Source organism: Nelumbo nucifera, chromosome 6 (genome assembly GCF_055504915.1).
Source record: "Nelumbo nucifera cultivar China Antique chromosome 6, China Antique-T2T, whole genome shotgun sequence".
Classification (NCBI taxonomy): Eukaryota; Viridiplantae; Streptophyta; class Magnoliopsida; order Proteales; family Nelumbonaceae; genus Nelumbo; species Nelumbo nucifera.
In genome coordinates this window covers 37,225,752-37,247,858 of record NC_142654.1, presented here as the reverse complement: position 1 = coordinate 37,247,858, position 22,107 = coordinate 37,225,752, and the positions used below count along the sequence as shown (strand labels likewise).

General features: G+C 36.0%; 1 protein-coding gene across 2 annotated transcripts in view; it reads right to left on the bottom strand.

Annotated features, from left to right (window-relative positions):
- The window catches only part of LOC104608733 (DEAD-box ATP-dependent RNA helicase 8), a 41,012-nt gene extending 31,154 nt beyond the window's left edge, over nt 1–9,858 (bottom strand). The window contains exons 1-4 of one of the 2 annotated variants that reach the window (XR_737146.3): nt 9,107–9,857; nt 5,790–5,850; nt 4,816–5,050; nt 3,514–3,752 (exon numbers count right to left, since the gene is read on the bottom strand). Coding sequence is in view for 1 of the 2 variants with exons in the window: in XM_010274806.3 (XP_010273108.1) it covers nt 3,514–3,752; nt 4,816–5,050; nt 5,790–5,850; nt 9,107–9,348 (777 nt within the window). In the remaining variant the exon portion in view is untranslated. Of the gene's footprint in view, nt 1–3,513; nt 3,753–4,815; nt 5,051–5,789; nt 5,851–9,106 lie in introns of both variants that reach the window. The other variant, XM_010274806.3, reaches the window with a different exon arrangement.
- Nucleotides 9,859–22,107: the final 12,249 nt, after the last annotated feature.

The window sequence follows — 22,107 nt, the reverse complement described above, 5'->3', positions numbered from 1 at the left end:
GACATGAAGGTTCACTAAAGTAGACTTGATCAGAGTTATCCTTCCACCCAACAATATATAATTCCTCTTCCAGCCAGCAAGCCTCTTCTCAAACCTTTCCACCACTAGATTCCAAAAATTCAAAGATTTGGGGTTGTCACCAAGAGGGAGGAGGGAGCCCTAGGTACTTGATTGGCCAATTGCCTTTCTAATAGTCTAAAAAACTTGCCATATCCCCCAACATATCTTCATGCACATTAACTCCAACTAAAACACTTTTATTCCAATTAATCCTCAAGTTGGAGACCATCGTAAAGAGATTCACTACCAGCTTCAAGTTTTCCACTCCAGACCTATTGTCCCCCTCATAGAAAATTAAAATATCATCTGCAAATTATAGGTGAGTTACGTAAATTCTATCCCCTCCAACTAACCAGCCCTTAATGAACTACATATTATTGGCTCTTAAAATCAGCTTGCTAAGCACCTTAGCTACCAGGGTAAATAGGAAGGGAGACAATGGATCACCTTGTCTGAGGCCTCTAATTCCTTCAAAGAAATCCACCACTAACAATTGACAAGAACTGAGTAATGAGTAGACTGCAAACACCCTTTGATCCAATTGCACCAAAGCTCTCCAAACCTACAGCTTCTCATGATCTTAATTATCTCCCAGTCCACAAGATCATAAGCTTTATCCACATCTAGTTTCACCACAACTCCTTTCTTCCTTAGTCTCTTATGGGCCTCGACACACTCAATGGCAATTAAGAACTGATCTACAATTTGCCCATCTTGAACAAAAGCCCCTTGAAACTGAGAAATGAGTGAGGGAAGAACCTTCTTTATTTTAAGGGACAGAACCTTAGCAATTATCTTATATATGCTCGTAACCAGGATGATGGGATGACAATCCTTGGGGTGGGCAGCACCAACTTTCTTGGGAACCAAAGCTATAAAAGTTGAGTTCATTCCCGAGCTAATTTTTCCCTCCTATGAAATTCCCTAAAGGCTCTGACTAAATCAACTCTGATTATCTCCCAACAATCCTGGTAGAAAGCCACTGTAAAGCCATCGGGCCCTGGATCTTTAGATCTGTCCATTGAAAAAAGTGCTTCCTTAATTTCCTCCTCTTCAAATCTTTTCTCCAAGATCTATACTTGATCATTTCCCAAAGTCTCCCAATCAAGACCTTCAATTGACCAACTCTTATTAAGTGGTCTACGAAAGATTGACCTAAAGTGATCTGCAATGGCCTTGGCTATCTCAATGTGATCAGTAATCTCAGTCTCCCCCAAGCTCAAGGAAGTAACTAGGCTCTTTCTTCTTCTGCCATTTGCAATGGCATGAAAAAAAAAATCTCGTATTACCATCACCTTCCTTGATCCATTTCTACCTAGACATATATTTCCAACAAATTTCCTCTCTGAGAAGAGTAACCTCTAGTTCCTTCTTCATAGACCACCACAAATCTCTGTCACTATCTGATAGGGGACCCTCCATCTTTTTATCAATCTGAGAAATCAGACTTGTTTTCTTTTCCTCTAGTCTCCCAAAGGTCAATTTGTTCCGCTCTTTTATTCGTTCTTTGATAAACTGCAATTTTTTTAAGAACTTTTGGCCTTCCCAAAAAGGTGGTTGAACCAGAATATCCCACCACTCCTTAACTTTGACTTTGAACTCCGGATGGGTAAGCCACATGTTTTCAAACCTAAAAGGGGACGGGCCTCCATCAAATCTCTTCTGAAACATGCAAATTGGCTAATGATCTGATGTAACTCTAGGCAATGTTCTTCCCAACAAATCTGTCCAATGTTCTTCCCAATGTAGAGAAACTAAAAATCTATCAAGCTTAGAGCAGATTTGATTAGCCCGAAGGTTTGACCAAGTAAACCTAGAATGCCCGAGAGGAAAGTCCTTCGGTTCAAAATCCTCTATGAACTCGTAGAATTTCCTCGTACTCATAGTGACCCTTCCTCTACCCCCCATTTGTTTCTTCCAAATATCTGATTATGTTAAAACCTCCCCCTAAGCACCAGCCCCCCCCCCCATAGCCCTCTAATATTTGCCAATTCCTCCCAGAACAAATTTATCTCTCTATATGAGTTTAGCCCATAGACGTTTGCAAGTACCCATTCAAACCAATCATGTACATTCCTCAGTTTTACTGAGACTGAGAATTTGCCCACCAATTCCTCAGTATGCTGCATTGTTTCCTCTTTCCGGGCGGTGATTATGTCCCCCAAGGCTCCTCCTTCCGGACGATGATTATGTCCCCCAAGGCTCCCCAAGAAGGGGCAAAGCTCCATCTTATGTTCCTTTCTCCCCGAATTCCTTAATCCATTTATTATCAACCTCCTGAATTTTAGACTCTTGGATCAGCACTAGGCCAGGTTTTTCTTTTCCCAACACTTCCTTTATTGCTCTCCTCTTTGTAGCACTCCCTAGACCCCTCACATTCCAGCTAATAATCTTCATGGTCAAGGCTAATAAAGTCCCCTAGCCTTTAACTAACTACAAACCTCCCTTTCTCCCCCCCCCCCCCCGCACCAAATTCCTTATCCCCATCAACATCGTTTAAGAGTTTCTCAACTTCATTCAGCTTCTTCCTTCTTTTACCCCCATTTATCATTGCCTCTCTTAGGTGAAGGGTCCATCTCCTTGGCCTTATCCACCTTTAGCCTCATTTTAACTGCCATGTCAACCACAGGATCCTCCCGTCTACAATTCTTGTCCATTTACTAACCCATTAGATCATCTCTGAAGATCACCTTGTGATTTTAATTCCACAGGTTTATCATTCTCACCCCTGTTTTTCATCTATTTCCTCCACTCCCCCATTTTTCCCCTTCACCAGAAACCATCTTTCACTAGTAATAATCTATAATCTTCATTCAAAAAGCATAAACTCCATATTAAAACATGGGAAATCAACATAAAACATGAAAAATATTGACTAAAAAAAGGAAAAGATGAAAGAAAAAAAAAATCAGAAAATATAGGGGTCATAGGAAAAGAAGAAAAGAAAGGGTGGTGTTGTGGAGACATCATGATATGGCACACCAAATAACTCCAGCAGTGAAAACACACCAATTATACAAACCCACCAAATGGGTCAATTAATTACTTGATATCTAGCGGTGGAAATAGGTTAAGTGGTGAAGATCATTTCTTTCACCGCTTAATCCATGTCATCTATTAGAAGGTGGTGGGGGTTGGCAACTAATTTAACATTTTAAACAATTTTTGTAATTCCCATTATACCCCTGGTGTAGCCAACCCCAAATACTTAGAGCAAGGTTCTAATGAGTTGAATTGAGATGACCAACATCAGTAGAAGACTATATAATAGCACTATTTCACCACAAAGTTTCTTGCACACTAATGACTAACCCATCAACTATCATTAATAAAAAGAAAAAACAGAACATCATAAACAATAGAGGTATAGACAACATATAAAATTAGCATGAGTACAGAAAATCTAATTTTGTCAGCAAACACAAATCAAGTATTTGTTTTGAATATTTATACCTCATCCATAACAAGCATTGAGCAATATTTCAAGATGCAAATACCCTTTTTTGCAAGATCAAGTATCCTGCCAGGAGTCCCAACAAGCAAATGGACAGGTTGATACAAACGCATAATATCATCCTTTAAGCTAGTTCCTCCAGTGGTGACCATGACTTGGATCTTCAAATGCTTCCCAAGCTCCTTACAGACTTGTGATGTCTGAAGAGCCAATTCTCGTGTTGGGACCAATATAACAACTGCATCAATGTAACAAAGTAACACCACCCACTTATCCATGAGAAATACTGATGCAATTAAATTTACATATCACAAATAGATGCTTTACACTTAGCTAAACAACATAACTATAACAAAATTTAAGAACTCATGGAAACCTAGGCTCCATTTGGTTCATTAGAAAAATCCAATTATGGAAGGAAAGAGCTTACTGACTCCTGCCTGCTCATATAGGTAAAAGCAAGAAAATGCTCACCCAGGAACAGCCTCATATCCATAACAGCCAAAATAAGCACTTCTATGATCACCAAGGGCCTGTTTGGGAGGGCTGAGCTGAAAATAAGCTTTGACTCAGCTGCTTTGGCTCGGGTGCATAAATAACATAAGCTATGTTTTTTGACAACTGGCTTAACTGCCTTGGTAATCAGAGAGGTCAGATAATCTTGCCAACACACCACGAATAAGCTATTCAAAGAGGCTAAAGAAGACAGCTCTTCAACTGGCCAATCAACAGCTAATTTGGCTCTCCGGATTTTTCACCAAATATAGCTTATAGGCTGTCTGTGTGGACCCCACACACAAGCAGCCAGAAGCCAATACTTCAGCCCTCCCAAACGGGCACCAAAACTATAGAACAAGCTCGACCTTTCTTACTTATTATTGAACCTCACTAGGTGCCATATCATGTCAGATACTTCAAATTTTAACATAAATTCAATGTTTGACAGCATGTTCAATTGTGCCCTTGCCATTTCTATGAATGAATCAGCCTAATATTTCATAGCCGTGTGTACATTTGTTACCTTGGTTGCTTTTTTTTCTGGATGCCAGGAAACAGAATAAAATTTTCCAGTTTAGCTCTAGTGCAAATACCATTTCTAGTTTAAGTGATTACTGATTAATATACTTTCTTCCAGGATAGAAGAAAGCATTCCAAATTACTCCAAGTCTCTAACTAGAAAATATTCTTGTCAGAACACTATCAGGAAAAACCTGCACAACTAGCTCAGTTTTTTTTTTTTTGATAATTAACTAGCTCAGTTTTTTCTTTAAAAGAATGTAACTAAGTGTAAAGGTAAGCACCTTGAATAACATTGTTGTCCTGATCAATTTTTTCCAATGCAGGAACGCAGAATGCAGCTGTTTTCCCAGTTCCATTTTTAGCCCTAGCAAGAATATCACTTCCTGTTAAAGCAATAGGAATACTTTCTTCCTGGATAGGAGAAGGTCTTTCAAACCCCTTCTCATAGATTCCCATTAGGAGCTCACGCTTCAGAAAATAGTCCTCAAATTCATTTCCTTTAGTAGCTGTAACATCCTGGAAATACAAGAAAATCAAATTAGGATACATACAGAAATAAGTACATACTATGAAATAATAACATCAATTAATCTGTAAAACTAAGTTCCCATCATCATAGTTTGACCAACTAAAAAGGCCTAATGTACTTTTCCTTGTAAATTTATTTCAGGAGAAATAGTTGTAGCAGTAGAAAATAAAAACAGCAATACCAACAATAAGAATGATAATAAGAAGATAAATCCACCTCCAACGGTGACAGCATAAATAACACATTTCATCAAGGGAAAACAGATATAGCAATAAACAAATAATAACAGCAATAGCAACAATAACTATGACAATAAAAAGATAAAACAACCTCCAGCACCAAAAGCAATAACAATACTGGGACTGCACTCAAGCTTGTGACTGATGTACCCTTCCATTTCTTCATGGTTCAGGTGAACCACAAGGATAATTCATTTACACAAGCTTGCAATTTGGGGGGTGGGGCCTAGATTGTTGGTATCCAAATGAGCCCAAGTGATGATCATCCAGGTCAACAACTCACTACTAGGTTGGACCAGAGCTGATATGCATTGTCCCTTGTTGAGGAGACACACCAGAGAAGAACATCCAGATCCCCACTAAGTAAAGTAGGGAACTAGGAGACTTTCTCATCCCAGTCAAAAAGGTTTTTGGAGCAGTTAACATGGATACATCAAGAAGGAGATTCACATTTCATTTAAGTTTCATAATCATTTAAATTTCATACCTCTGTCTTGTAACGTGTATCAGTTGGAGGTATCTTCAGCCGCGCCTTCCAATCTTGAGAACTAAGATTAAAAAGAATGCAAAAGAAAAAGTTTCAATCCTTGGGCAAAGGAAACAAAAATAAATATAAGACTTAGATGCACTAACTGCAACCAAAACTGAAGTCCAGAATGGATTTCAAAAGTTAAGGGTGGCTTATCCACATCTAGCACTTGGACATAAGAACAACCTTTTTTTTTTGGATGAAGGACATAAAAACAATTTCTCCAATAATTTATTTGATAAGTAACAATTTCTCCATAATTATATAGAATGCTTCTGTTTGCTAGGTGAAACTGCAAAGTGAAAAAGTTTGCCAATCTCAAATAGTTTCAGATGCTAGCACTGGTTCTTATAGGGTGTGGCACAATATGCAGAGTTAATGTGCAGGCCAAGGGATCAAGGAATGACCACCTAGATGCCCCAAAGGTCCCAGATGGTGGGACACCAATGCTTCGTCTGGAAAAATGACAACTTTTATAAGGGGCTTGGACTTCCATTATCTGGTTACAGATCTTTATTATATTCTGTTCAAGAGGTCATGTTTGTTAGCTCTATTGTTTTTGCAAAGTTTCATATGAGCCTCAGCCCATTTTTTACAACCAAAGTGAACTTCAGTTATTTGGCATAAAAAATAAAGAAAGAAAATATTCAAGTTACAAATAGAAAGTTATTTTTGGTAATTTACTTGCCAAAATCACATTCCAACATTCTGACATGTGTCCAGTGGATTCACTTCATCTTTTCCAATATCTCATAGATTCGTAAATTTGGAATTGTTAAATAAAATCTTTTCACTTCAACCCGTGGATATGGGTTAATTAGGTATTGGAGTATTAAGAAATGATTTAAGGGATGACAACTTAAAAATGGATATGGCACCAAACAAAATGAAATGGTGAAACAATATTCATGTAACCAACCCCATATGGTTGGGACAAGGCTTAGATGATGATGAGGCATTATTAAATAAAAAGTAGTAAAGACATGCTAAACTCTTCTACATATGTTGATATATAATGAACATGTATTCCTTTTGTAAGTAGTGTTTCCTCCCTTTTTTAATAATTTAAGAAATCTCATAGCAAAAGAATATAAGAAAAGTACATACAATTTTCAATTCAAAGAAGTGCAGCTGTTGTTTTCTACTAAACTTTCCAGGAATCTCTAGAAAATACAAAGAGAAAAAGGTTTAGGCATTTTTTAGGCTATCTTGGTCTTGTGATGGAAGTGCAAAAATTCAACCTAAATTTGTTCAACTTGACCAAATTCTAATGTGTTTATAATCTAAAGTTCTCAACTGATTAGGAAATTCAAAACACCATCAACGTTCCACCCAAATTATGTAATATTTAAAATTCTTCCACAGATATTTCAGAACCCTTAACATGGGAAGTTGCATGAGACACCTTTATAGATTTCAAGGATGATGCATTCCATGCCTACAAGTATAGATGAAGCATAAATGAATCTGAATCAAAGAAAAATAGCTACATGTGGCCTCACCCACAACCATCAGATTCTAGAATGAAAGCATCAGTGTTACTAACCAACAAGGTTTTAACTGAAACTGATTTATGTAACCAACAAGAACATTGGAATTGACCAAAAGAATGATTTATGTACAAACTATGCCATGCATTCCAAGGAGATTGGTACGTAAGAGGGTTAAGCAAAGCTGGAAAAGTAGCTTGGAGCATCCTTCCCACAGCAGTTTTCTGGGTAGTGTGGTGTGAAAGAAATAGCAGAATTTTTGAACAGTGTCAGAGAACAAAAGAAGAGGTTTAAGATTTTGGGAATGGTGTTTTCATGGTTGGAAAATCACTCTCCATTCAGAATTAGAAAGACACACAAGTTCTATTTTTTATCAAGATTTTATTTTTGTAAGAAATATATAGTTGTTGTTAACTTCAGGTGTATTGGGTCTGTTTTCATTGTACAGGGATTTCCCTTGTATTGATTTTAAATATTAATGAAATACCTTACCTTATTCTTCAAAAAAAGAAAGAAGGTCCAACTCCTTGATATAAAACCAAATTGATCTGATCAAAGTTTTAAGGAAGCAGACATGAAGTATCATCACTCATGAGGGATGAAAAAACTCACAGAACATGTGACACAAGGATCATAATGGAGCTACCAGAATCTCTAATATGTCACCAGAATTGTGACTGAAAACTCTACATCTTTTTGTCATCAAAATACAATTTCTCTCTACTAAGTGACAATCGAGCTTTTTTTTCAATTTTCTTGATGGAAATTTCCAAGGACCATAAAATGCAATTCCTTTGTTTCATATTCATGGTTTAAATTACTTATTGCAACGCAATTCTTAATTATCTTTCAATAAACTACACTATCATGGCTTAAATTTCCTTCTTGTTCTCCCTTATTTCAATCATTACCCTTCTTGGAGTGATGTGAACCTCTGTAAAGACTAAAGAGGTGATCTCTATGTTTAAAAGAGTCAGACATTAGATTCCATGAAAGAAACCAACAAAGAATATCGACCATTTTCTATGTCAAACATATATTTGAACAGAACCGAGTACAGCCTCATTTCTTCATCATTCAAATCTAAATAGTTCTAAATTGTTTTGAAAAAAGAAAAGGTTCTAAATTGTTAGCCCCGTAATGTGGCCTGGAACTTCACCATACGTACATACATTAGAATCAGAAATTCTTTTTCGTTTTTATAAACACTGCCTTGCCTTATGTATATACTGTTTTACTTATATATTCAGTGTGACCAGATAATTGCATAGGCTCCATTTGTTAGCAATGCAAATTACACACTGGTTCAAAAGGCAAATATATGAAAGTACAAATTCTGGTTTACTTTTCTTTCAAGTCTAAATTTGTTTACCTTGTTTGGGAAGAGAAAAATTGGAAGCAAAATGATTTATAATGACAATTAAATTTGTACGGGTGCAAAATACAAATATGTGGAAGTGCAAATGGGCTGAGTGCAAATTCTGGTTTACTTTTGTTTCAAACATTCAATTTTAAATTTGTTTTGTTTGCATGGGAGGAGCAAAATTTGGAAGTAAAAGTATGCAGCCCCTTACTAACATAGGGAAACTATTTAAGCACTTTAACTAATAAAGTCTAGATGAGGTAACCATAAGCCCAATCCTGTTTCATGCAAAACTGCCCTTCCCTTCTCTTTCCATACGAAACTGATGGAATTTCACGAAGGAATTGATACTGAACAGAAAAGAAATTTAAAATTTGTAAAAAGCAGGAAAAATAGAGTAAGAAAAAGAGGAAAACTCGTACCTCGAATCAACAGCTTCCGACTGTACTGTTTTTTCAACTTCGTTAGAACCAGATTCAGTCCCCATGGGATTCCTTCTCAACCACTGCTGTTGCTGCTGCTGCTGAAACTGCTGCGGGTTTTGCACGGTACTCCTCTGCACATACTGTTGTTGAGGGTTTCTGGCTTGAAAATTAGGGTTTGCGTTAACGTTTCCACCGCGACCGTTACCGATCCCGGGTGGATACCTACCTCGCGTATTCATTAGACGGGTTTAGCAGACTCAATGAGATTGTTCAATTTCAATACAACTGAAATGACAATGGAGATGCCAAAAGAATAAAAAAACGGCACTGAAACTACAATCGACGAGACTATGTCTAATGTGTCAAATACCCCAGGTGGATTTGAGTTGAATAAGTTCTAATTAGGGCAAAATCATGGAAAAGTAACGCCATTTTTCCGACTGACCATGGCTTTTCCGCCCCTAACCTCGAAGAGTTACTAAAAAACAAAGGTAAACGAGAGAAGAAGTCAAAAGATCTGATGCAAACAGAAGGAAAAACAGATCACAAAGGGAAAATAACAGAGAAACAAACGCTTTTAGGTGTAAGGTCGCTGATCCTTTCGTGCCCTAGTTGCAGAGCTGCGCGTAGCGGTTGAGAGGATTTTTGGTTTCATGACCGTTTTTTGGGAAGAAAGGATTTTCTATTTGTTGTAGGGCATCTATGGGAGTTCTCGAATTGGCAATAACCCCTTGTTCGAATTTCCGATGCCTCTCTGCCAATGCCCAATGCTAATGTTTCTAGACCCGGTCTGGACCTGATGGTCGGACCGTTATCCGGGAACCGCAGGTCATTCCGGTTTTTTAAACACCAGGTTTCAAATTTCTGAAAAAAACGGTAAAACCGTTAAAAACCGATCGGGTTTTGACGATCCAACCGGTTTCAATGACCTGCTCGGGTCAGCAAATGCTTAAAAACTTAAAACATCAATTGTGAGATTTGAAATCGTGACAGCTTATATATGCATCTTTTTTTTCGGTAGCGGTAGCGGAAGGGCGCACGTGCATATAGCGTTAAAAACATATAAATGTTGTATGCACTCTAAGTTTGACCAATTTGTCATGTGAAAAAAAAAATTAAGGCTCCGTTTGGTTGCGGTGTAAATGTCGGACCGGTGTAGTATTATACTTCGGTTCGATTTTGCGGATGTTTGGATAGAATGTAAAAGAACAACGAAGATCGATGTAAAATTCCATTTTGAGAGGTTTTTATACCGATAATCAATGTAAAAAATACATTGAAAAAATCAATGTAAAACCTCTTTGCTTCTCCCATCAAAGTAAAAGTACTCCCACTCGTAATAATGTCTCTCTTCTCTATCTCCTTCCTGCTCTATTTCATCCCTCCTTCACCGGTGTTGCTGTTTCTCCATGGTGCATTGAAGCTCGTCGTTGAAGCTGCTTCGCCAGTGTTGTTGCTTTTCCATTGTTGCTTCGTCGTTTCATCCCTGCTTTTCCGGCCTGATGGAGTCTCTAGGAATTACCCAAGCACAAATTCCTCGGTGCTTCTCCCATTAAAGCTAGCCACTGATAAGAGTCTACCATATGTCGAGGTCTTGGTCTAAGGTGGAGTGCCTTCAAATTCAAATCATAAAGCCAACAAATGGCATATTTATACTTGCCTCTAAAACCTGAAGCAGCTTGATTATTACTGCATAGGACCCAAAATGGGAGATGGAGGAAATGCCGCTGAATAGGGTAATGGAAGACATGATCAAAGTTTCTGCCATTCAACAACCCATTTGCTTTTTGATGGTTGAGTTTTAGTGTATGTCTCCAACCCGAAACTTTAATTACAATTTCTCAGCACTCTATCGGAGGATCAAAGTTTCCACCATTGTTTCTTTTCTGTCTCTAACTGTTGAACACGCTATAAAGCGATTCGATGCAAGGTATTGTATATTCCCTCAACTTAAACTGCAAATATGTTCTTAAAAAAAAAAAAAAAAATTGTAATAGTGTCACCATTGTCACTTGGATGGTTTTGGAACCCTCAATCAGTTCGTAACTATTCGACAAAATGCCTCACAGCACAAGCATCAACCATCTCACTATGGTTCTATCATTTGAGCCTCCATTGAAAAGGGTTCCCCATAAAAAGCCCTTATGGACTACAAAACAGTTCTCTACAAGGTCACCCAATTCCATCAACGAACACTTCACTAACGTTATTAAATCTGGATTCCAATCCTATCCATCATTGTATCCTCTTTGATAGCAAACTATGTTGCCTATGGTCGCATTGACGATGTCAGTCAGCTTCTCAGTGAAATTCCGAGGTGGGGTTTTGATCTGATATCTGCAAATTTAATTATTGCAAATTGTATGAAGACATGAGAGTTTATATGCAGAGTATTTTCCCATTGTATCTTCTGTACAGATCCTACAAACCCAACGACCGTTATTTAAACAAGGGTAGAGACTTACATCGATGGTTATTCTCCAAACATTTGTAAAAGTCCAACTTATATTTTACATTGTTCAGCCAAACACGGTGAATGTAAATATCGGTTCGATATTCCCTTTTTATACTCTCAACATTCAATCAATGTAAAACTGCTTGGTGTAAATTTAGATTTACACCACAACCAAACGCAGACTAAACAAAATAATAAATTATTATTTTTTTCTTCATTAAAAGAAAACACGGAAAATATTCTCATATTTAGAAAGTAGATTGATTATTAAGCACTCAATCAATAATCAATCACAGATTGTTAAAGTCCAAAATTTAGGTGAATTCTAATTTGAAGTCTTCAAATTCAATTAGATTTCAAAAAGTTGAAAAGTTATTAACTTTTTAATATTTTTGTATTTTAAAAGTTGAAGCATAATCAAATTAAATCTGAATCCAATCCGAGTCCATTAGGATTTGAATTTGAATTTTACGTCTTCAAATCCAATGATTGTGTTTGCTTGCGGTGTAAAACTCCATCGATGGAGTACATTGATGGTTTAAAATCTATGAACCATTGTGCTTTGAAAAACATGATTATCGATGTAAAACTCTACTTACATTGATCTAAGATGTAAAACTCAATTCCATCAACACTAATAAATCTAAATTGGAAGTGGAGTTTTACATTGATATTGATTTTCACTGCAAACAAACACTAACAAAAACAAACCGGCAATAGAATTTTACACCGTAAACAAATGTTGCCAAACGTAGCCAAGCCAAATCGATTAGGATTTAAATTTTAATCCAATAATTGGATCTATTTAGATTTTATTGGACCCAATCCACATCCAATCCATTTATTACCTTAAGAATTAAGAGATAAGAGATAACAAAGTGGGGCATTAACAAATTTAGAAGGGCACTTTAAGGAAATAAAAAAAAGTTGATCATATGAAAAACTTTTTATTTTTTGTATATATTAAAAGAAAAATTAGAGTGGAACCAGATTAAATCCACATTCAATTCAAGTATGTTCGGATTTGAATTCAAATATGAGGTCTTCACATTCAATTGGATTTTTGGAAAGTTGAAAAGTAATTTAACCTTTTTTTTTCATGTGTTTAAAAATTAAAGCAGAATTGGATTAAATCTGAATCCAATCCAAATCCATTAAGATTCAAATTCAAAATTTAGGTCTCCAAATCCAATTAAATTTCGAAAAGTTAAAAAGTAATTAACTTTTTATTTTTTTATTTAAAAAAAATTGAAGCAAAGTTGGATTAATTTGAATCCAATATTAATACCTTAAGATACGAATTCAAATCCAATAATCGGTTTGGATTCGAATTTGCTGAATCGGGTCCCGATCCATTTACAATATTAAAAGAAAAGAGATAACAAAGTAGGGCATTAATAAATTCATAAGGGTGGTTTGAGGAAATAAAAAGTCAAACATTTACGGAAAGATGGAGAGCATTAAACTCCCTCAACAAAAACCATAAGATTCTGATATTTACATAGGCATGATGCTTGGATCCATAAATGGAACCTCTAGTACACTTGGGTGTAATTCAAATGTACCATGGGACTTGATAAGGTTTGATGGATGTTAAAAACTTTGCACATGTTAAAAAATGTGTGGGTTCATAATAAAATCAAAGGATTGGATCCAAAGTGTATCAGGAAGCTTGTAGGGAAGAAAGAAATTAAAAAACTGACAAGTCAAAAAAGTTGTTACCTGACATGCGTTGGGACTCAATAAGTCTACAAAACCTAATAACCTCTACAAGGGGTAAAATATGGAAAGAAAAGTCAATCAATGATGAAAGGCTCAGCGTTAAACTATCATTTAATTTTATTATAGGTATAGGTATATGGAAGAAGGCTGAAAGGTACAAAAAGATGGGAAAGAAATTATGGTGGGTAGAGATCTTGGTGAGAGCCTTGGAAGAAGGCTCTAAGCCAAGGATGCTGCTAATCGGTAGTACATTGAAAGCTTGTATTTGACTCTTGCACCTTTTTTGCTATGAAGTGAGGAAGTGAGTTTTGCTCCCTCTTAATGAATTCAAAGGAGATAGATTAGTGCTTTCTTGTGCACGACTTGATGTCCTGAACAAGCGGAAGCAATGAATCGAAGCAGCTTGGGGTAGCTTGAATCTTTTCTATAGCCTTTCAGAGAGTCTGATTTTCACCACGACCGGCCTTCTCAAGCTTACATACTTCAAAATCCACAAGGTGAGCCTAATGGCTCGAAGCTCTGCTTCCAAAGGGGAGGCACAAGTGGCCTTAATGCCCTTTTCTAGGAATAGAGAGCCTTCACTCCAAAACACAACAAAGGTGATGGTTGTAGAGTAGGAGTCACTTTGAAAAGCTGCATTGCAAAGTATGATCGAGGCATCACTAGTAACAACTGTTCAGGTGAAATTGAGGACTTTCTGTTGGGGAATTTCCAAAGAAAAGAAGAGGAGACCATGCATAATTCGCAATGGGTCAGCTAGAGAATTGTTGAATATTGCTTCATTTCTCTTTCCAAATGAACCAACACATGCACACCAAAGAAGCTACCCACAAACCTCTGTCTTGATGAGGAATGTTATTGCTTTCAAAGTAGTCTAAAATCCAGGCATTGAAATTTTGGTGAGAGACTTCACTCGATCTGATGCCCATATTACTCGCCAGCCATGCAGCCCAAGCTACATTACAATATAAAAAAACATGCATAATACTCTCCTCGTTGTTTTTGCATAAATAGCAAGTGGTATCATCGGATATCCCCGAGCAACCAGGAGCTATATATCGAACAACAACAACATTAGCATACACTCTCCATAAGAAATGTTTGATCTTTGGGAGCATCCAAACACTCCACATCTTTTTCCACAAAGAAGGGGTAGGCTGATAATTTTGCATTGTTGTTGTACTGGGGCAGGGGTGGTTGGCTTGTGAAAGATAAGCCAGGTGGTATCCAGATTTAACAGAGTACTCTCCTGAATCATTGAAGGCCTAAATAATGGTATCTTCACCCTACTCTTTACTTAGAGGAATAAACTAAATTGCCAAAAGAAGTTTGCATTTTGATTGTTTATTAGTTTACTACATAGCTTCTTTGGGAGCTTGAAATGGATCATGGTGTAGCTAGGAATAGCGGTTGAGACTGCTTTAACTAGAGTTTCTCTGCCAGCCTGCTGGGTTAGTAATGATCTTTTCCATCCTCTCAATTTAGATGCAACATGGTCTAATAAATTATTAAAAGCTTTTGTCTTTTTGTTGCACCCAATCTGGTTTGGAAGGCCCAGATAATTTGTTTTTCCCTGCGCTTGTTTTATCTTGAGTATACGAGACATGACTCTTGTTAACCTGAAATGCGTATTTGAATTATGCATCACGCCTGATTTCTTTAGGTTAATACATTGGCTAGAAAACATATGAAGCTAAAATTTCTTTGATTTTTCATACAGTTTGCAATGTTAGCCTTTAACAGAATGAGACTATCATCTGCAAACAAAAGGTGGGATAACATTGAACAATTTCAAGAAAGCTCCATACCTTTTAGAGATCCCTCATCAATAGCCTTTGTTATGAGAGAAGAAAGGACTTGAGTTGCACATATAAATAGATATGGAGAAAGCGGGTCTCTCTGTCTGAGACCTCTCGTAGGCTTCATATGACCCTGCTATATGTCTAACTTAACCACGTCTGGGCGTATCGACCAATATTCTTGGTGCTTTAGTGGTTTTGATGGAGAAGGCCGCTGCCATGATCTCTTCCTCTGTTAATTGTTTACTAACCGGAATCTGTCCTCCTCAGAAATTCTTGTCACGATCGCCTCTGCAAACTTTGGAGCTGATTCCACTGAATTCATCTTTTATGTCTATCAAGAGCACCAAACATGAAAGACCCCCACCAACCGATTGGATAACCACCAATTTCAATGCTTGTGTCGATAAGGTCTTTTGAAGAGGAAATTTTAGTTACCTTTATGGTATCTTGCCACGCTAGGACCAAACCACCCGAGATGCCCTCAGGCTCAACCACAATTGAATTAGTAAAACCCATTCTTTCTAACATTCTCAAGAATCTATTTGATTGTACTTTTGTTTCCATGAGAAAGATCAAAGTTGGGGCATGAGATCAGATATCTTTTAAGGCTCGAATTGTCGGGGGTTGCCCTAACCCCTAGCAGATCCAAATCATGATTTTCACTGTAATCCTTCTGCATGTTTCTATATTAGTGATCTTGTCCCCTGATTCTTCTATTGGTGGGGCCCTCATAACAGCTTGTTTCGTCCCCAGCCCGGCATTTGTTATCATTGTCTGCCCTAAAGTATTCTTGCCTCTTTTGTCAGTACAGTCATAGGTTGGCATGGAGGAACGTCTAACCACCTTGCTCATCGCCGACTCATCTTCGTTGGAGTTCACTCTTTTGCTGTAGTATTCCGGTGATCGCCTGTGCTCCATTGCCTCTGATATTTTGATTCTGTTTTCTTTCTTAAGGTGGAACTCTACTCTCATCCATGGTCTCGGCTTTTCTGGACAATATTTCATAATCTTTTCATTAAATGATTCATCATTTTCGCTTTTAGCTTCATCTCTTGATGGGAAGGCTTCATCATCTTTGGAGGGACGGTTATGATCATCATGTCACACTTCTCCACACTTATAACAGATTAAAGGAAGCCGCTCATACCTGAACTCCATCCACAAAGGTGGTAGGCTTCTCCTGAACAATGAGCTTCCTAATTTTAGCCTCTTAATTACGAATGTTTATGCGCACTTGAACATGAATAAAATTCCACCATTCTTGGTCTCTGTCTCGCAAGGTGCCACCTGTAACACCTTTTCAGCCAATGCTCCAAACCTTCGAGCCATTGCTTCTGTTTGTTGATCAATAGGATAACCGCGGAGTTGAATCCAAAAGTTACAATGACGCAATGGGATTTCCTGGATGCTCATACCTAGACTGTATTGTTGACAGATGATGAGTTGGTTTGCAAAGGACCATGTTCCTCTTTCCAGGAATTTCTTCAGTAGTTGTTCTATGTCACAAAAATGATGAAGCGATTGTCGATTCTATCACTAATCGTCGTCATACCGTTGTTTTTCTCCCAAGCCTAGTAGAGCATGGTTTTTAGGCCTTTATGATAGGTGTTCTTTGTGGTAAGGATCTTGCAGACCAGAGCTTTCCTCCACGTTGAACTTTGCTTATCTGGGTCCTCCTTCGCTTCAACCCCAGATTGTTCATTGCTGCAAGTTAGAGAAGTTCTCCTATTACCTATCGATTTGATATCCCTGATACTCACCCGGGAAAACAAGCAACTAGAGTATTAACTTTTTTATTGCTAATAACTTGAACAATGGAGAAAAACAGAAAACTCCAGAGGCAAGAAGGAAAAAAGCTCTAGAGAAGCAGAGAAACCCCACTATCTACCTCTACTTGCTTTATTGAATCCTTTGTTGGATGGGAGCATTTATTGGCTTAGATATGCATCTTTACTTCTTTAGTGTATAGATTTTATTAAATACATTTAGGCTGTGCTTGGTTGCAATGCAAATTTATTTGCACTGATGCAAAATCATGGTAGTGTAAATGATTTTGGTGTAAATTATAATTTATTTTTATTTCAAATTTATCTTATTTTGTTTGATTGCAGTACAAATGAAATAAAATAAGACCTAAAGCAAAATAAAGTAAAACCCAAAACAAAATTAAACCAAAATTTGTGTAATTTTCATTTGCACTCCTATACCATTTGTATTAATGCAAATAAAATTGCACTGCAACCAAACATAGTCATACATTCGTTCAAAATGCTTAAAATGAAATTTGAACTTTGGATGTTTGGGACATGCCAATAACCATCTAAGTCAATTGAAAAAATATAATATATTTTAAATATCTGACTCATGGTCAAACCGTTTGACTTACAACCCCACAAGCATTTCAGTTTTGTGTCTAATCCGAATCTTTACAACATTATTTAGCATGGTTTGAACCCACCCTCATTGAGAACCACCTAATTTAACCAACTCGCCCGTGGGTAATGGTAGACAATAGGGGTTGGAAGTTGATCAGAACAAATTGTTGATCCTCAATCCTTCCACTCAGGTTGTATTGGGATTCGTTGGACTCAAACTGAGTTTTGGTTGGTCCAATTTTTTCACTAATCTTGCTAGTTGCTCAGGTTAAAATTTATTAATTTTAGTATTATTATATGTACAAATTACTAAGCTATATATGGTGATTTAGGAACATTATACTTGTTTCTATCACACTAGAAAACTTTTGACTTCAAACTTAAATGCATACATGTATATAATATCTATAATATCTATGTGAAGCTTTTGTTTGACTAAAATATCCCAATTTTTGAATTTGGTCATTTTCTTATTGTAATGATAAAAATATATTTTAAACAACCACATTTCTCTACGTTCAAATCCCACTCATTAAGTCTTAATTTGGTCATTCTCTAATTGCAATGACAAAAATTTAATTTGAACGACCACATTTCTCTTTATTCAAATCCTATTAACATTTATTGTATCCTTATTTTAACTAAAATACCTCACTTTTTTAACTTGACCACTCTTTAATTGTGAAGGCACAAAATGTAATTTGAACTACTACATTTCTCTTCATTCAATTCCTTCTTAGTAAGCCTTATATTTAGGGTATTAATTCTTATTCTTTCACTGTATCTTATATTAAACCAAATACAGTCTAAGAATTTGTTGAATTAGAAACAAAGGAAGATTACCAAAAGAAAAAAAAAGTGATTGCAAGGTGCCAACCAGCTGGTTGGTAAGGTCTTGTGCTGGTCGTAAGCCATTTACAAACACTTTTTGAGTTTATGGTTCGACAAAAATGGAAATGAAGAAGGCATTTGTTCTTACGTTTTGTTGTTCAAAACCACTTCTTTGCCTTTTCAAAAGAGTGGACTCACTTCTTTAGAAATAACCACAATGAAATTGACCCATGAGCCAAAGACCACCATAAATGTATCAAAAATGAAATGGTTGTAGTCTTTTTATGATTGGAGGTTCCTGCTTTATTTTATTTTATTGGTAATAGAGATTCTTCGGCCATGTTTGGGAGTGCTTAAGTTAAAAATAAGTGCTTATTCGAATAAGCACTTTTGGCACCCAACTTTTTCAAGTGCTTATTTATTTTATATTGGGTGTTTGATAGTCTATTTCTCTAGTAAGCACTTAAATAAGCATTTATAACTATTTTTTCCTTCATTTTCTTTCAAATTTTCAAAATATACTCTTTGAAAGCACTTTTATTAAATTACTTTTATAAAAACACTTTTATGAAAGTACTTTTATAAAAGAATTTTTATGAAAGTACTTTTATAAAAGCATTTTTATAAAAGTACTTTTATGAAAGCACTTTTATAAAAGTACTGTTATGAAAGCACTTTTTTGAAAGTACTTTTATGAAAGCGCTTTTATAAAAGTACTTTATAAGTGGTAGTTTAAAATTCAACTAGGGATAATTTTGGAAGAAAAATTTGAATAAGTGCTTATTTTATAAACACTTAAAAAAAAACTGAAAATTTTGGCTTAAAAAATAAGCACTTATTTCAGGCTTATTTCCCAAATACCAATAAGTGCTTAATGACCCAAATAAACACTTATTTTGAACAAGCCCTTATTTATGCACTTCCAAACATAGCCTTGGTGTTTAAGCCATGCAACTAAAGCCAAGTTATAGGTGGGCTGACAAAGGCAAACCTATGTATGGGCCTTTTATCCCCAATTTTAACAAAAAGAAAAAAAAAAAGAAAATAACACTAGCTAGGACTCGATTATTTTTTTCTCCTTTTACTTCTATACCATGTACTAGCGTCTTTAGAGTATGTAGGTTAACTGGTTGTAGGTGCCAACTGCCCATTATGCCATTAGCTAGCTCAATTGGTAAGGTCCATTCTCGGTTGTAAGAGATACTTGAAATCAAATTGTCTTCATCAGTGTTGGACGTTGTGGGTTTCATGGTGATATACCACTTTTTGTGTGGTCCCGTGAAATTAAAAATGGGTAAATCTATTAAAGTACTCCCGTGTTTTAGGAAATTGACTAATTCTACCCTTATTGTTTAAGAATTATTTTTAAATACCCCAAGTTTTTAACAAATGATAAAATCCTCCCCTGTGGTTAACTCCATTAATGTTTCCTTACAATTAATTAGTTCACATGTAACACCTTGTGATATATAAACATTTTAGAACCCAACATTACCCTTTTATTCTCAATTTTGCCCTCCATTATTCTTCAAAATTTCAAGCATCTACCTTGTGACAAGAACATAACCTTCAACCTTTACTCAGTTGAAGGTTAATAACACAAAATGGAATTTCTAAACATTTGGACCATCATGAAATTTTGAAAATTACCTGGCCTGAGATTATAACTTCATGATAGTTAAGGATTGTTGTTTGCAGATGGGAAAATGTGTCAAGTTGGGTATTCCGCTCTAGATTCATGCTGTAAAACCTAAGGATTTTTTTTCTTTGTTTCATGCTCTGTGTTTTGCATATATTCCATATATTGTTTCTTCCCTTGCAAGCAATGTTTTAAAAATTGACCGGAAACAAAATCACTTTGACCACTGTTTTGGGGTTAGCTGTTCAACCCACAACCCATACATATATACATATATAAGAGAGAGAGAGAGAGAGAGAGGTTGATAATGCCTAACATTTATTAATATCAACAAAAAACTCACAAACCGTTGCCTGAGTCGAATGGTTTAGTGGTCTAATCACCCGAATCAATGGTTTTTTGACAAAATGAAGTTCTTTTTTCATAAAAAAGTAGTCCAACCCAAAATTGGACATAGAATCATGACCAATTCCCGGGTTGAACAGTCCAATCATCTGGTTTAGTCGGATTTTTAAAACAGTTCTTGCAAGCCCATTTCTAATCATCATATCTCACACTTGTAAGTTGTAGTGTAGTTAATTTAGGTCCAACCTTGGATTCTTCCTCGCTATCTCTCAAACTTGAATTTGATTCACAAAAAACTTTACATCTAGGGGCGAGCATAGTTTGGTTGAAACCGAATAACTAAACCAAAATTTTGGTTTTGTTGTTTTGGGTAAACGTTTTTATTTGGTTTTTAAAAGTCAGTTTTATAACCTCGGGTTTTGGTTATGGTATTTAGAACTGAAATAACCAAACTTCTAGGGGTAAATCAATAATTATACAGGCCATTACCACATTAGGCTAAAACCCAAAATCTTCGATAATCGACATTCCACTCCAAGCAGTCTCCCTCTCAATCACTCAACATTCTACTCCAAAAACCCAAAACCCTCTTAGTCACTTGGCTTCATTTGAGACTGAAACCAAAGTGATATACTCAATACTCTGACCATCGACTACTGGCTAGTGATACTCCGAAGGACTATTAATAAGTAGCAAGCTCTAGAATTGGCAAGTGATATTCCGACGGGATTTGCAACTCAGGTACATGTATTTTTTTTTCTTTTCCCCTTTTTATTCTTTTGTTATCAGTTCTTCCCTGTAATTCTTTTTGACTCTCTTAGAGTTCGAGTAAAGTCTCAATTCCTGTTTGGTCTTTAGTTTTTCTGTTCATTTTTTTTTTCTTTTCCCCCTTTGTTACCTCAGTTGCAGCAGTGAGCTAGCCATCCAACAAACCACCCAACACTTGCGAGTTTGTGGTAACTGGGCCTATACTAATCATTTCTTTCTTTTTCCTACTTTTATAGGTTTGGAGCAGACTGTTGGGTATTGGATTTTGTCTGTGATTCTAATTTGGTTCTATGGTGAGGTTTCCTTGTTCCTTTTTTTTCTCTTAATTTTTTATGTAAGCATGTGCTAATAGACTAGCTACTAATTGCAGCTATGCAATTGACTTAAAATATCTACATGTTATCTTATTTCTAATGTAGCTGCTTGTCTGGTTTTGGTTCTAAGAGGTTGCAAGTTTTTTTCTCTTTTTTCTTTTAATTTTATTTTTGATCTATTGGTGAGAAGTTTGTAGTTTGTATTGAACAAATTAGAAAATAAGATTTTTTTTTCTTTCTTTGGCTAATGCTTAGGACTGCAATGAATTAGAATAATATTTGTTTAAGTGAGATTCAACTATATGTTTAGTTATGTAATTTGATTTGAAAATATCATCTGTTTATTAATCAGTTCAAAACTTCGAATTCTGATATTGCTTAATCTGATTCAAATATTTTATGTCTCTAGTGTTATTTTATTCATGTTCTTTAGAATAGAGTTGGGTTTGAGATTAAATGAACTTATATTTTCCATTTATGGTATTTTCTGTTTTATATCAAAATTTATATTTATGCTATTTTTTATAAATTTTTTGATATGTTAGTCAAAATGGATTTGAATTGGAAATCTGAATAAGTAAATAAGTCAGATTTGAGTATATGTTAATTATGTTTTGCATATTGATATTCATCAGATATCAAATAGATATACCATCAAATTTGGATCTTTATGATTCTTATTAGATGGGATTTGAATATATGTTTTGGGGAATATGAGTATATGACTAGTGTTTTTTTTTCTTCTCC